The sequence below is a fragment of the Pseudophryne corroboree genome, chromosome 1, assembly GCF_028390025.1.
Source record: "Pseudophryne corroboree isolate aPseCor3 chromosome 1, aPseCor3.hap2, whole genome shotgun sequence".
Lineage (NCBI taxonomy): Eukaryota > Metazoa > Chordata > Amphibia > Anura > Myobatrachidae > Pseudophryne > Pseudophryne corroboree.
In genome coordinates this window covers 554,482,193-554,499,035 of record NC_086444.1, presented here as the reverse complement: position 1 = coordinate 554,499,035, position 16,843 = coordinate 554,482,193, and the positions used below count along the sequence as shown (strand labels likewise).

The following is a 16,843-nucleotide window of genomic DNA, read 5'->3' as shown; positions in this document are numbered from 1 at the left end:
ATTGTATCTTCAACAGGTGGTGGTCAAGGTTCCCCTCCTTCAACAGGGAAGGGGTTATTATTCGACCATGTTTGTAGTCCCGAAACCGGACGGTTCGGTCAGACCCATATTGAATTTAAAATCCCTGAACATATACCGGAAAAGGTTAAAGTTCAAGATGGAATCGCTGAGAGCGGTCATCGCAAGCCTGGAAGGGGGGGATTTTATGGTGTCTCTGGACATAAAGGATGCATACCTTCATGTCCCCATTTATCCACCTCATCAGGCGTACCTCAGATTTGTGGTACAGGATTGTCATTACCAATTTCAGACGTTGCCGTTTGGTCTCTCCACGGCACCGAGAATATTTACCAAGGTAATGGCGGAAATGATGGTACTCCTGCGGAAGCAAGGGGTCACAATTATCCCGTACTTGGACGATCTCCTCATAAAAGCGAGATCAAGAGAGCAGTTGCTGAACAGCGTATCACTTTCTCTGGAAGTGTTACGGCAACACGGCTGGATTCTAAATATTCCAAAGTCGCAGTTGGTTCCTACGACTCGTCTGCCTTTCCTGGGCATGATTCTGGACACAGACCAGAAAAGGGTTTATCTCCCAATAGAGAAAGCTCAGGAACTCATGATCCTGGTCAGGAACCTATTAAAACCAAAACAGGTGTCGGTGCATCACTGCACTCGAGTCCTGGGAAAGATGGTGGCATCATACGAGGCCATTCCCTTCGGCAGGTTCCATGCGAGGACCTTTTAATGGGACTTATTGGACAAGTGGTCCGGATAACATCTTCAGATGCATCGGTTAATCACCCTATCCCCCAGGGCCAGGGTGTCACTCCTGTGGTGGCTGCAGAGTGCTCACCTTCTCGAGGGCCGTAGATTCGGCATTCAGTACTGGGTCCTGGTGACCACGGACGCAAGCCTCTGAGGTTGGGGAGCAGTCACACAGGGAAGAAATTTCAAGGTCTGTGGTCAAGTCAAGAGACTTGCCTTCACATCAACATCCTGGAACTAAGGGCCATATACAACGCCCTGCGTCAAGCGGAGAACTTGCTTCGTGACCAACCGGTTCTGATTCAGGAAGACAACATCAACGCAGTGGCTCATGTAAACCGTCAAGGCGGCACAAGGAGCAGAGTGGCGATGGCGGAAGCCACCAGAATTCTTCGCTGGGCGGAGAATCACGTAAGCGCACTGTCAGCAGTGTTCATCCCGGGAGTGGACAACTGGGAAGCAGACTTCCTCAGCAGACACGACCTCCACCCGGGAGAGTGGGGACTTCATCAGGAAGTCTTCGCACAGATTACAAGTCGGTGGGAACTGCCACAGGTGGACATGATGGCATCCCGCCTCAACAAAAAGCTACAGGTATTGCGCCAGGTCAAGAGACCCTCAGGCAGTAGCTGTGGACGCCCTGGTGACACCGTGGGTGTTCCAGTCGGTCTATGTATTTCCTCCTCTTCCTCTCATACCCAAGGTGCTGAGGATAATAAGAAAAAGAGAAGTGAGAACAATCCTCATTGTTCCAGATTGGCCACGAAGGACTTGGTATCCAGATCTGCAAGAAATGCTCACAGAGGACCCGTGGCCTCTTCCTCTAAGACAGGACCTGTTGCAACAGGGGCCCTGTCTGTTCCAAGACTTACCGCGGCTGCGTTTGACGGCATGGCGGTTGAACGCCGGATCCTAGCAGAGAAGGGCATTCCGGATGAGGTCATTCCTACGCTGATAAAGGCTAGGAAGGACGTGACAGCTAAACATTATCACTGTATATGGCAAAAATATGTTTCTTGGTGTGAGGCCAGGAATGCTCCTACGTAGGAATTCCAGCTGGGCCGTTTCCTTCACTTCCTACAGTCCGGAGTCAATTTGGGCCTAACATTGGGCTCCATTAAGGTCCAGATTTCGGCCCTATCCATTTTCTTTCAAAAGGAGTTGGCTTCTCTACCAGAAGTTCAGACGTTTGTAAAGGGAGTGTTGCATATTCAGCCTCCTTTTGTGCCTCCAGTGGCACCTTGGGATCTTAACGTGGTGTTAAGTTTCCTGAAATCCCACTGGTTTCAACCACTTAAAACGGTGGAGTTGAAATATCTCACGTGGAAGGTGGTCATGCTATTAGCCTTGGCTTCGGGTAGGCGTGTGTCAGAGTTGGCGGCTTTGTCACATATAAGCCCCTATCTGGTTTTCCATATGGATAGAGCAGAATTGCGGACCCGTCCACAATTTCTGCCGAAAGTGGTTTCATCTTTTCATATGAACCAACCTATTGTGGTGCCTGTGGCTACTCGTGACTTGGAGGATTCCGAGTTGCTTGATGTGGTCAGGGCTTTGAAGGTTTATGTAGCCAGAACGGCTAGGGTCAGGAAAACAGTCGTTGTTTATCCTGTATGCATCCAACAAGCTTGGTGCTCCTGCTTCAAAGCAAACTATTGCTCGCTGGATCTGTAACACGATTCAGCAGGCTCATTCTGCGGCTGGATTGCCGCTGCCAAAATCAGTTAAGGCCCATTCCACTAGGAAGGTGGGCTCTTCTTGGGCGGCTGCCCGAGGGGTCTCGGCATTACAACTTTGCCGAGGGGCTACTTGGTCAGGTTCAAACACTTTTTCAAAGTTCTACAAGTTTGATACCCTGGCTGAGGAGGACCTCTTGTTTGCTCAATCGGTGCTGCAGAGTCATCCGCACTCTCCCGCCCGTTTGGGAGCTTTGGTATAATCCCCATGGTCCTTACGGGGTCCCCAGCATCCACTAGGACGTTAGAGAAAATAAGATTTTACTTACCGGTAAATCTATTTCTCGTAGTCCGTAGTGGATGCTCTGCGCCCGTCCCAAGTGCGGACTTCTTCTGCAATACTTGTATATAGTTATTGCTTCAATAAGGGTTAAGTTATGGTTGCTTCAGGGTTTGACCTGATGCTCTGTTATTTGTCATACTGTTAACTGGTTGTTATCACATGTTATACGGTGTGATTGGTGTGGCTGGTATGAATCTTGTCCTGGATTACCAAAATCCTTTCCTTGTACTGTCAGCTCCTCTGGGTACAGTTTCTCTAACTGAGGTCTGGAGGAGGGGCATAGAGGGAGGAGCCAGTGCACACCAGAACCTCCTGCGGAGCCCGTCTATCCCCATGGTCCTTACGGAGTCCCCAGTATCCACTACGGACTACGAGAAATAGATTTACCGGTAAGTAAAATCTTATTTTTCCGGTGGGACGGCAGCTTGCCTGACCATGTATATTTTCCGGTTTCTGATGGTGGATTTCTTTCAATGGGATAGAAAACTAGATAGGTACCTGGGTCTTGTGGATCGGGGTCCAGGATCCGGAGCAATCCACAGACAAAAATATGAAACTGCATACCAGGGCCAATATTTACTTAGAATTCGAGTTTGTCCGATTTGTGTGTTTTTTTGTAAGTCCCAATCCGGGAATTCACTAAGCACCAATCTCGGCAGTGTTTGGACTATTCGTAATGGTTTGATTTGCAAAGTTCTGAAATACGAATGAATAGACCATCGGTCAAACGCGGCTGTTATTTCATACAATACGGGAATTCACTATTCATTCGTATTTGGGTGTTAGTTTCTGAGTGCTCAATTGCGGTCGTATTTTTTTGCGAATCAGTAAAAAAGCGGCAAAAAAATAGACCTGCTTTTTTCAATCGTGTTTACCTGTGTTGCAACTCAAAAATCAATCACACCTGAATTAGGATGCCTATAAAAGGATGTTAGTCCCATTTCAATACACCTACACTCAGAAATGGCAGCAGGACTGTGGGCCAGTGATCTTTTGTGTGCTGTGGGATTCCTCAGACTCAGACATCAGCCTGTAAGTACCCAGGGCCAAGAAACTGAACATGGTCAGCAGGTTGTACAGGTTCCGCGGAGGCTGCGCAGGCCTCGTTTTTTTAGGGGGCGTTTAAACTTGAACGCATTGTCCGATGATAAGGTCATACAGATGTTCCGTCTAAATCGTAACAACATTTTCTGTCTGTATGAACTTATCAAACTGGGCCTAGACCCTGAGACAGCACGCTCTCGCTCTGTCTCAGGCCTGCACAAACTCCTGGCTGTGTTGCACTTTCTGGCTACTGGCAGCTTTCAGGCTGTGTCTGGGGATGTCATAAGAATCTCACAGCCCTCGTTTTCCAGAATCTTAACACAGGTGATGTATACCTAACTACCTCTTCTGTTTTTTGTTTGTTTTAATTTCTCGGTGGCCAGTTCTGTCCTAAAATCTCATGTTTATTGTTCTTTAAAATATACACACAGGTGTTGGCTGTTTTGCAGCCCCACATTGAGGCCTCAATCTGCTTCCCTACCCAGAAGTCTCAGTGGCATGCCGTCAGGGTAGATTTCTATGAGCTGGCTGGCATGCCCAATGTGTTTGGAGCTATAGATTGCACACACATTCAGCTGAGACCACCTAGGGGCAGGCAGCACATATATACTAATCGCCATTTCGAACACTCCACAAATGTGCAGGTGGTTTGTGATGCAAATCTCAAAATAATGAGTGTTGTTGCTGGTTACCCTGGGGGCTGCCATGACTCCTTCATCCTCAGTCAGTCATCCCTCTTTGATAAGTTTGAGGATGGACAAATGCCAGATGGATGGCTGCTGGGTATGTAATTTGATATGTGTAGGCCTGCGTATACTTTGTCCAAATACAGGTGCAGATGTATTAACCTGTAGAAGGCATAAGGAAGTAAGAAACCAGTGATATGTGCAAGGTGATAAAGGCACCAGCCAATCAGCTCCAATATGTAAATGAACATTTAGGAACAGATTGTCTGCTGCCTTTATTACCTTGCACATATCACTGGTTTATCACTTCCTTATGCCTTCTACAGGTTAATACATCTGCTCCACAGAGTGTTACTTATGTGTTGCTGTATCTTAACATGAATCACGTTACTATATCTGTCTTTTAGGTTATGGAGGATATGGCTGTTTCTCTTGGCTTCTAACTCCATTGTCCCGACCTGATACCCCTGCTGAACACAATTACAATCATGCACATAAGTCCACGCGGAATGTGATAGAAAGATGTTTTGGTGTGCTGAAATCTAGGTTTCGGTCTCTGGATAAGTCTGGTGGCCTTTTGTAACATGTGTTTGCAACAACATCTGCCACATGTTGAGGAGGAGGAGGAGGAAGAAAGCAGCCAGCAAGCAGAGGAATTAGAGACATCTGGTGATACTTGGAGTACAGATGTAGGGAGGCAGGTTAGGCAAGAGCTCATCACTCGCTATTTCTAAGGTAAGTTTGGTTTGCTTATTTCATTTGTTGTGTAATCATAAATAGATGTTTTGCCATTTTTATTGGCAAAACCATTACTCAGAATGTGTCTGTTTCCTTGACACATACAAACATACCCTCGCTTTATGCAAAACAAATGTCGCATGTGTATTGTGTGTATTTTAAAACTCAAAACAACAGATTATGAGTGGCATGCATTAAGTCTGGATAAGTGATCGTAAACTTGCAGTGCTAATTTATTATAAGCACACATAATCCATTTAGTACAGGTTGAGTCTCCCTTATCCAAAATGCTTGGGACCAGAGGTATTTTGGATATAGGATTTTTCCGTATTTTGGAATAATTGCATGCCATAATGAGATATCATGGTGATGGGACCTAAATCTAAGCACAGAATGCATTTATGTTACATATACACCTTATACACACAGCCTGAAGGTAATTTTAGCCAATATTTTTTATAACTTTGTGCATTAAACAAAGTGTGTGTACATTCACACAATTTCATTATGTTTCATATACACCTTATACACACAGCCTGAAGGTCATTTAATACAATATTTTTAATAACTTTGTGTATTAAACAAAGTTTGTGTACATTGAGCCATCAAAAAACAAAGGTATCACTATCTCACTCAAAAAAGTCCGTATTTCGGAATATTCCGTATTTCGGAATATTTGGATATGGGATACTCAACCTGTATTTTACTTTATCATTGTGTGTAACGTCCTAATGCACAGATTCACAAACTCGGCCCTCAGGACCACACACAGTGCATGTTTTTCACGTAACCCAGTAGAAGCACAGGTGTATGAATTACTCACAGACATATGTTAAAAGGTTCACAGGTGAAGCTAATTATGTCACTTGTGATTCTGTGAGTAGAACTGCAAAACATGCACTGTGTGGGGTCCTGAGGGCCGAGTTTGAGAACCTGTGTTCCCAAAAAACACTCCTCAACATATAATATGTTAGCCTTGAGGAATACATGTGTCCCTATGTGTGATGCTCCATCATATTTAAGGGACACAAACTTACTGTAATCAGAAATAATTTATTTCCTAATGTTTGCTGCAGTAAACTTGCTGATGTGTAAGTAAATACACAGTTTGCCACATATATACATTATTATACACATTATTTGTTTTTTGGTAAAAAAGTTCTTATTTGTTGGTTTCTGCATCATGTGTAATAACATTCTTACTAATTTTTAACACACACAAACATGTCCCAACAATACTGACATTCATTTTGTCAATGTTTTTTTAAAAATTCAATGCCAACATATTAAAAGCTTTTTTCGCAACTCAATTGTGTTCTTCTTGTAATGTTGTATAGAGAAGAAAGGTAAAATAGTTATCAATAACATTGTAATTTGGATTGTCTGCAGGATATGAGAATGATTGGAATTTAGAAAAAGTAATGATTAGAAAAAATCAAGTGGTCTGTTTACTTCCTGCTAACATGTATGTGCGGCTCCATCAACATTTCCCTCCTCCAATACCCAAAAAAAATGGTAAAGAATAAATGTGCGTACAAATTTTGTGTTGTTGTTTGTACCACTTATAATTAATGATGTTGTATAAATTGTCAAGGAGCTAAATGTTATATATTTTTTGCCAAACATACACTTACTAACTATTTAGAGTTACTTATCAGAAATGTCTCATTTGTAATTTTTTTGACGTTTTTTTGGGTGGCTGCTTGTCCTGCCCTTTGCCTTTAGCACTGTCATGTTGTCGTGCTCTGGTGGAGCGTCTTGGTGATGAGACTGGCGTGATATTTGGAGTAGTCGTACCAGAACTGCTGCTTGTTTGCTGTTGGTGCATGCATCTGAGTGTTTCATTCAGGTTAGTGAGGGTGGCATTGAGTTCACGTGTAGCAGCATTTTGATTGTCTACAATTCAGAATAAACTTTCATTAATCGTTTGATTGTTTTGAAAAATGTTCATATAACTTTGCTGTTGTCTGTGCTGTTCTTCCATTAGTCTGTGCTGTTCTTCCATTATGCGCTGTAAGTTGCCCATGACCTGTGTAATGTCTGTACGCATGAGTTCCATGTTATTGCCAATTCTGGTTGTTTGTTCATTTTGTCTACTCAGATTTCTTGATATTCTTCTGAGGTGACATGGTAGGCTTGCAAACATTTGTGTCTGCCTACGCAGGCAATCTTCATTAATGGCCTGCTGTCTAGCCCAAATGGTCCAAAACACCTGATCAGGGCCTTGTGTTACTGGTGTTGTTGGGCTGTGTTGTGGTGGTGGTGTGCTTTGCTGTGGTGGTGTACTCACAGGTGCTGGGGGGCTCAATCCTTGGCTTAATGGCTGCATTTCTAAGATGTTTGTCTCCTCCATGTCACTGTGTTGCTGTTGTTGCGGAGGGATGCTGTTCCCAGGACTAGAAGCTGAAATGTTAAACAAATCTCCGTTAGCTATCCATATGTTTGAGAAATGTAAACAAATCACTACACATGGAACACATGTCATTCACTGTTGCTTTCAAATATTCTGCCTAGCAACATCATCACTCATAACTTAAATACATACATATGCCTGTTTGTGGCAAATGTGTCTGGTTACTTAATTGTGAAAGCAAACACTTTAGTTTTATTGTAGCTCACACATACTCCACCATAAAAACACATTGGAATCCATAATGTGTTACCTTATAGCTTTGATCAAACAAACATAGTAATGTTTTTATATGTATTTTGCAATGTTACCTCAAACACACATGTAAGATTTGGAAAAACAACCTTACTTTTTTCTAAAAATAAAAACATGATTTTTTTGTTGCATCTTACACACAATGTCATACTGTATGGCTCAAGTGGACATACATATCTTTACTGGATGTGGACAAGGCCATTTAGCTTGGATTCCATTTCAGGTTTTACTTACTGCGGTAAGTATCTAATTTTTTGATGTGTTTTGACTTAATGCAGTTAAGAAAAATTTGGATTACGTTCTGAAATTTTTTACATTTATTTCAGTTTGATACTCACAATCAAGATGAGGGGAGTGTGGATGACGTCTTGGAGGTGTGTCCAAAATTTGGAGTGGGGGGACAGAACATACGGACGATAATCTTCGTGGCGGGGTAGCCTGCTGTGGTTGGCCTGGGACATACGACCTTGCTTTCTTTTCGGCCACAGGTTTTTTGTGGTGATGTCTTACAGAAGTCCCACTTCTGCTGCTCCATACTTCTTTTGATGGAAAAATCAACACAGGAAAACATGTACAGGACACTGGCATAGGCCACAAGTAAAAAATAAAAACATTACCAACCAAAAACACACATCTTCATTTTGTATTGAAAGGAAAAATATTACAGATGCAATATATAAATTGCTCTGTGATGTGGCACTCCAAACACACATTACCACTATATGAGCCAAACCAAAATGTATAAATATTTTAAAAATTACACTGCAGTGTGGTGTCACTGTACAAATACAAACTAAAAATGAACAAAGAAATAGTGGTATTTTGTTAAAAAATATTACATTCTCTAATAATGACATTACACATGTAAGTGGTTTCCAAACCACTTTCCACTACTCCAGCCTCTAACATGACAACCACTGTTTTTGAAACATTGCACATGGATCACATAAATATAAAACATAGTCACAATTATTAAAAAAAAAAGGCCCAAAAGGAAAACATTATTGCAGGACAATTCAGAGAAACACCAAGTCCAAACTACACATGCAAAATATCTTTCATAAAATCACAACATACAATAAAGTAAGATGTTACATTGGCTTTTGTATAAAACATTAACCAAAACAATGTATTTGCTGACACACACTTGACGATGGGAGTAATATGCAACGTCACATGACACACATTTAAAAAAATTTTTTTTAAAAATAGGGTCATAGAATGTAAATGCAAATACACATGCTCACCATTCTTCCTGGGCCTATCGGAATCCCGGACATGGGTTGCAGAGACTACTTCAGAAGGTATGACACTCCGCATGGGCTCCTCATACTCCAGATATCTTGCAATATAGGGCTGCCCACCACCGGTTTTTCGAGCCGACTTCGCCTCCTTGGCCATTTTGGACTTGACACGTCGCTTTATGTCATAGTACCGTTTGCGGCACGTGTCCTCTGTCCGCTTGACCACCCCCTCACTATTGACAGCAGCAACATCTTTCGCCCACAACACCGTCTTCCTCCGTGTTGGCACCTTGGCGGACTCAGGGCCAAATAGCTGCTTCTGATGCTTCATCAGCTCACGCACCAATGCCACATTTTCAGCGAAACTAAACTTTACATTCCGCCCAGTCTTAGTAGTGGTGCGTGGCTGCGGAGCACTCTGACTGTCACTATCACTTGAGGCTGCTGCAGCAATCTCACCCACCTCCTCAACTTCACACTCACCTCCTCCACCTGACCGACCTCCTCCCCCTCACTCACACCCTCCGCCTCACCCACCTCTGAGTCACACATAATTGTGTGTCTAAACAGTTAACACAGAAAAAAAAAAGACAAACAACACACTCCTCCACTACCACTACACTACACAACACACACACACACACACACACACACACACACACACACACACACACACGGGACTATAAAGAAAAATAACTTGGACTAATAATGAAACAAAACCACAAAATACAAGACTACAAGAATGACAAGACGACTTTCAAACACAATACCACACTCAGAAATCGCTACCAACACTCCTCTTCAAACCACAAATTCACCTACCTCCACAGCACAACCTCCCTCCTCCTCACTACTAACTAAACCCACGAGGTGCGGACGGTTTAGGGCGTATTTATATGGTTGCACACAGACACTCCTACCATCTGAAACACAACCAATCACGAACGGGGATGAAAAACGAAACTGAAAGTAAAAATGCGGCCGCGGGGAAAAAAAAACCCTGCCGCGTTTAACTTAGGAAAAAAAACAGCACAAACAACAAAAACACGTACGCAAACGACAATGACGGCTGTAAATGTGCCAAAAAAAATGACTGGCATCGACATCGGAAAACACGAAAACCATAAAGTCGACTGCTTCGTAACTTCGCGTATATGGATTCAAAAAGTTGCATGAAAATGCACCCGATACAAAACGAGTTTAAACACTACACAAACCGAATCAAACACGAATATTAGTAAATATTGCACCAGGTGTGGAGCTGGAGCAGAAACCGGATGCTGTAAGGCTGACAGTTCTGGGCATAGTAGAGACAAGCTGGCAGTGTCTACCAAAAGGGGAGCATCCCAGCTTTTTTCTATTTTACCCTCAGAATTCTATATCAGACAGAACCTGAGATATCTGTCCAGGAAGAGCGATTAACAGGCTTGGACAGGGATCGCTGCTTTGAAATATAGTATCTCCGGTTCCCCAGGGCCGATTTTCCAAAATATGGTACCCCTGGAAAGTGGCGACAGGTAGATATCAGACCAGGGCAACTAGACAAATTGTATAGCTATATACAAGTGTGCTGTCAGCAGCCTCTGGTATAGGGATGGTCAAATTCCCTACCACAGAATCAATACAGAGACCAGCGCTGGCTGTGCCGATATAAATAATCTGGACGGTTAAATTAAAAAATAAACAATTTATTTACCAATGAACATTCAAAAAAATATATATAAAAGGGTATGCATATGGACAAAAGCTAATAAAATTTAAACAATGCCATAGAAATGGTTTGAATTAAGCTGCCAACCAATTGAAATATTTTTGAATTCAGCTGATCCACCAAAAAGGTTCCTGTAAATGAGTCCTCATAGGCTAGGACTTCCACCAAATAATAACAGTCAGCAATAAACACTGGATATTACCAGAACAGTTGGAATCATCCCTTGATGTGCTGTCAGCTTTAGGAATTGTCCATTTATGGGCAAAGGGGAGTTCAGATAGTAGGAGTTTAAACTGATCATCCAGGTGGTGGAGTGCAGTGACCAATATGCCAAAGGTAGATATCAGGAATCCAAGATCGCTGCTGTGGTGTCGCTATCAGGGCCATTAGACTCCTGGGGGCCTTGAGCAACTGCCCATTAAGTTCAATGGAAAAGACGTCCCTGTCTGAGCTATGCTCCCAAAAAGCCTGTTCACTTCCTTGAACAGGATTCTCAAACCAAAAAAAAAAAAGAAGTAAAGTGTTGACTTCAAAAAAGGAACATGCAGGAAAAAGGACTGGCTAATTGTCCATGCTCATACACAGAGCATCAATAATTTTTATTTTATTAATATTTTTATTTCTTAAATGACTGAGCAGAATTCTTTTTTCTCTGACGTCCTAGTGGATGCTGGGAACTCCGTAAGGACCATGGGGAATAGCGGCTCCGCATGAGACTGGGCACAAAAAGAAAGCTTTAGGACTACCTGGTGTGCACTGGCTCCTCCCCCTATGACCCTCCTCCAAGCCTCAGTTAGATTTTTGTGCCCGACCGAGCAGGGTGCAATCTAGGGGGCTCTCCTGAGCTTCTTAGATAAAAGTTAGTTTTAGGTTTTTTATTTTCAGTGAGACCTGCTGGCAACAGGCTCACTGCATCGAGGGACTAAGGGGAGAAGAAGTGAACCTGCCTGCTTGCAGCCAGCTTGGGCTTCTTAGGCTACTGGACACCATTAGCTCCAGAGGGATCGAACACAGGCCCAGCCTCGGAGTCCGGTCTCAGAGCCGCGCCGCCGGCCCCCTTACAGAGCCAGAAGCAAGAAGAGGCCCGGAAAATCGGCGGCAGAAGACATCAGTCTTCATCAAGGTAGCGCACAGCACTGCAGCTGTGCGCCACTGCTCCTCATGCACACCTCACACTGCGGTCACTGATGGGTGCAGGGCGCTGGGGGGGGGGGCGCCCTGAGCAGCAATATTAACACCTTGGCTGGCAAAAATACATCACATATAACCCCCAGGGCTATATGGATGTACATTAACCCCTGCCAGAATCCATAAAAATGCGGGAGAAAAGTCCGCGAAAAAGGGGCGGAGCTATCTCCTCAGCACACTGGCGCCATTTTTCCCTCACAGCTCCGTTGGAGGGAAGCTCCCTGGCTCTCCCCTGCAGTTAATACACTACAGAAAGGGTTAAAAAGAGAGGGGGGGCACAATTTAGGCGCAGTATACATATATATATGCAGCTACAAGGGAAAACACTTTTTATAGGTGCTATCCCTGTGATATATAGCGCCCTGGTGTGTGCTGGCATACTCTCCCTCTGTCTCCCCAAAGGGCTTTGTGGGGTCCTGTCCTCTATCAGAGCATTCCCTGTGTGTGTGCTGTGTGTCGGTACGGCTGTGTCGACAGGTATGTGGAGGATAATGAGGTGGAGGCGGAGCGAATGCCTGTAAATATGTTGTCACCCCCTGCGGGGTCGACACCGGTGTGGTTGAACTTATGGAAAGATTACGTGAAAGTGTCAACTCCTTACATAAAAGGTCGACGACACAGAACAGCCGGCTACTCAGCTTGTGCCTGTTCCAGCGTCTCAAATGTCATGGGGGGCTCTAAAATCGCCCGCTACCTCAGATAACAGACACAGATGTCGACACGGATACTGACTCCAGTGTCGACGTCGATCAGCCTGGTGTACCCTCCAAATAGGTCCACCCGTTACAGGATTGAGGCAATGAAAAATGTATTACACATTTATGATTATACCCCAGGTACCACATAAAAGGGTATTGTGTTTGGTGAGAGAAAACTATTAGTAGTTTTTCCTGCATCTGAGAAATTAAATGAGGTGTGTGAGGAAGAGTGGTCTTCCCCCGGTAAGAAATTGATAATTTCTAAAACGGTTATTGGCAGCGTACCCTTTCCCGCCAGAGGATAGGTCACGCGGGGAAACACCCCATAGGGTAGATACAGCGCTTACACGCTTATCAGAAAAGGTGGCACTACCATCTCCGGATACGGCCGCCATGAAGGGACCTGCTGATAGAAAGCAGGAGGTTACCCTATAAGATATAGTCACACACTAGGGCATTATATTGCGACCAGCCGTTGCTTCGGCATGGATGTGCAGTGCTCCCGCTGCGTGGTCAGATTCCCTGTCGGAAAATAACTATGGATAGGGACAATATTTTGCTGAAAATAGAGCATATAAAAGACGTGGTCTTATACATACGTGATGCACAGAGGGATATTTGCCGGCTGGCATCAAAAATAATCGCTAGGTCCATTGCCGCCAGACGGGGGTTATGGACTTGGCAATGGTCAGGCGATGCCGACTCGAATCGGCACATGGAAGTTGCCCTATAAGGGGGTAAAACTGTTTGGGGATGGTTTTCCAGACCTCGTTTCCACAGCTACTGTTGGGAAATCGATTTTTTTGCCACAGGCTACCCCACAACAAAAGAAAGCACCGTATCATCAAGTACAGTCCTTTCGGCCCCAGAAAAGCAAGAGGGCTAGAGGCTCATCCTTTCTGCCGAGAGGCAAAGGTAGAGGAAAAAGCTGCAACACACAGCTAGTTCCCAAGAGCAGAAATCCTCCCTGCGTCCGGTAGGTCCACAGCATGGTGCGGGGGCTGCTCAGGCGGACCCGGGTACGATGGGGGCCCGTCTCAGAAATTTCAGCGGACAGTGGGCTCTCTCACATGGATCCCTGGGTCCTTCAAGTAGTATCTCAGGGGTACAGGCTGGAGGTCGAGACGTTCTTCCCCCCGCCGTTTCCTAAAATCTGCCTTACCGGCACCTCCCTCTGCCAGGGAGACGGTGTTGGTGGATATTCAACACTATAATCACAACAAGTGATTGTCAAGGTGCCCCTCCTTCAGCAAGGAAGGGGTTACTATTCCACAGTGGTTGTGGTACCGAAACGTTTCGGTGAGACCCATCTTGAAATTAAAATACTTGAACTTTTATATCAGAAGATTCAAGTTCAAGATGGAATCGCTCAGGGCGGATATTACGAGCCTGGACGAGGGGGATTACAGGGTCTCCCTGGACATCAAGGATGCGTACCTGCATGTCCCCATTTACCCTCCTCACCAGGAGTACCTCAGATATGTGGTACAGGACTGTCACTATCAGTTCCAGACGCGGCCGGTGGAGTTGTCCACGGCACCGAAGGTCTTTACCTAGGTAATGGCAGAAGTGATGATACTCCTTCGCAAGAAGGAAGTTTTTATTATCCCGTACTTGGACGATCTCCTGATAAAGGCGAGGTCCAAAGAACAGTTGGTAGTGGGGGTAGCACTCTCTCGGGAAGTGCTACAACAGCACGACTGGATTCTCAATATTCCAAAGTCACAGCTGGTCCCGACGACACGTCTTCTGTTCCTGGAAATGTTTCTGAACGCAGACCAGAAAAGAGTGTTTCTTCCAGTGGAAAAAGCCGAGGAGTTGTCATCTCTAGTCAGAGACATCCTATAACCAGGACAGGTGTTGGTACATCAATGCACACGAGTCCTGGGAAAAATGGTAGCTTCGTACGAAGCATAATTCCATTCGGAAGACTCCACGCAAGGACGTTCCAGTGGGACCTGTAGGACTAATGGTCCGGGTCCCATCTACAGATACAACAGCGGATAACCCTGTCAGCAAGAAACAGGGTGTCGCTGCTGTGGTGGCTGCAGAGGGCTCATCTACTAGAGGGCCGCAGATTCGGAATACAGGACTGGGTCCTGGTGACCACGGATGCCAGCCTTCGGGGCTGGGGTGCAGTCACACAGGGAAGAAATTTCCAAGGAGATTTCGATTCACATAAATATTCTGCAGCGAAGGGCCATTTACAATGCCCTAAGCCAATCAAGGCCCCTGCTTCAGAACCAGCCGGTACTGATCCAATCAGACGACATCACGGCGGTCGCCCATGTAAACAGACAGGGCGGCACAAGAAGCAGGATGGCGATGGCAGAAGCCACAAGGATTCTCCGATGGGCGACCTACACCCAGGAGAATGGGGACTTCATTCAGAAGTTTTCCAAATGCGGGTAAACCGTTGGGAATGACCACGGGTGGACATGATGGCGTCCCGCCTCAACAAGAAGTTGAAAAGATATTGCGCCAGGTCAAGGGACCCTCAGGCGATCGCTGGGGACGCTCTAGTGACACTGTGGGTGTACCAGTCGGTTTATGTGTCTCCTCCTCTACCTCTCATACCCAAGGTACTGAGAATAATAAGAAGGCGAGGAGTGATAACCATACTCGGGGTTCCGGATTGGCCATGAAGAGCTTGGTACCCGGAACTTCAAGAGATGCTGGCAGAGGACCCTTGGCCTCTGCCGCTTAGACAAGACCTGCTGCAGCAGGGACCCTGTCTGTTCCAAGACTTACCGCGGCTGCGTTTGACGGCATGGCGGTAGAACACCGGATCCTAAAGGAAAAGGGTATTCCGAAGGAAGTCATCCCTACCCTGATCATAGCCAGGAAGGATGTCACCGCAAGACATTATCGCCGCGTTTGGCGAAAATTTATTGCTTGGTGGGAGGCCATGAAGGCCCCGACGGAGGAATTTCAACTATGTCGATTCCTGCACTTCCTGCAAGCAGGGGTGACGTTTGGGCCTCAAATTGGGGTCCATCAAGGTCCAGATTTCGGCTCTGTCGATTTTCTTCCAGAAAGAACTGGCTTCACTGCCTGAAGTTCAGACTTTGGTTAAAGGAGTACTACATATTCAGCCTCCTTTTGTGCCTCCTGTGGCACTTTTTGGATCTCAACGTGGTGTTGGATTTCCTAAAGTCGCATTGGTTGAGCCACTTAAAACCATGGAGCTAAAGTATCTCGCGTGGAAAGTGGTCATGCTGTTGGCCTTGGCCTTGGCCAGGCGTGTGTCAGAATTGGCGGCTTTGTCATGTAAAAGCCTTATCTGATTTTCTATATGGATAGGGCAGAGTTGAGGACTCGTCCTCAGTTTCTCCCAAAGGTGGTCTCAGGTTTTCACTTGAACCAACCTATTGTGGTGCCTGCGGCTACTAGGGACTTGGAGGATTCCAAGTCGCTGGACGTAGTCAGGGCCCTGAAAATTTTCTTTTTCCAGGACGGCTGGAGTCAGGAAAACTGACTCGCTGTTTATCCTGATGGCACCCAACAAGCTGGGTGCTCCTGCTTCTAAGCAGTCTATTGCGCGCTGGATTTGTAGCACTATTCAGCTGGCGCATTCTGCGGTAGGATGACCGCAGCCTAAATCAATAAAAGCCCATTCCACAAGGAAGGTGGGCTCATCTTGGGCGGCTGCCCGAGGGGTCTCGGCTTTACAACTTTGCCGAGCAGCTACTTGGTCAGGGGCAAACACGTTTGCAAAATTCTATGAATTTGATACCCTGGCTGAGGAGGACCTGGAGTTCTCTCATTCGGTGCTGCAGAGTCATCCGCACTCTCCCGCCCGTTTGGGAGCTTTGGTATAATCCCCATGGTCCTTACGGAGTTCCCAGCATCCACTAGGACGTCAGAGAAAATAAGAATTTACTTACCGATAATTCTATTTCTCGTAGTCCGTAGTGGATGCTGGGCGCCCATCCCAAGTGCGGATTGTCTGCAATACTTGTACATAGTTATGGTTAACTAATCGGGTTCTTGTTGTGAGCCATCTATTCAGAGGCTCCTCTGTTATCATGCTGTTAACTGGGTTTCATATCACAAGTTGTACGGTGTGATTGGTGTGGCTG

The 16,843-nt window shown here is 45.4% G+C and overlaps 1 protein-coding gene across 3 annotated transcripts in view; it reads left to right on the top strand.

The window, feature by feature from the left end:
* The window catches only part of MTAP (methylthioadenosine phosphorylase), a 186,706-nt gene that overhangs the window by 14,512 nt on the left and 155,351 nt on the right, over positions 1–16,843 (top strand). The window contains exons 2-4 of one of the 3 annotated variants that reach the window (XM_063914126.1): positions 4,925–5,252; positions 6,645–6,770; positions 8,247–8,294. The exons of 1 other annotated variant lie outside the window; for it this stretch is intronic. In XM_063914126.1, coding sequence (XP_063770196.1) covers positions 6,723–6,770; positions 8,247–8,294 — 96 coding nt within the window. In that variant the 5' untranslated portion in view covers positions 4,925–5,252; positions 6,645–6,722. The remainder of the gene's footprint in view (positions 1–4,924; positions 5,253–6,644; positions 6,771–8,246; positions 8,295–16,843) is intronic. One more of the 3 variants, XM_063914127.1, reaches the window with a different exon arrangement.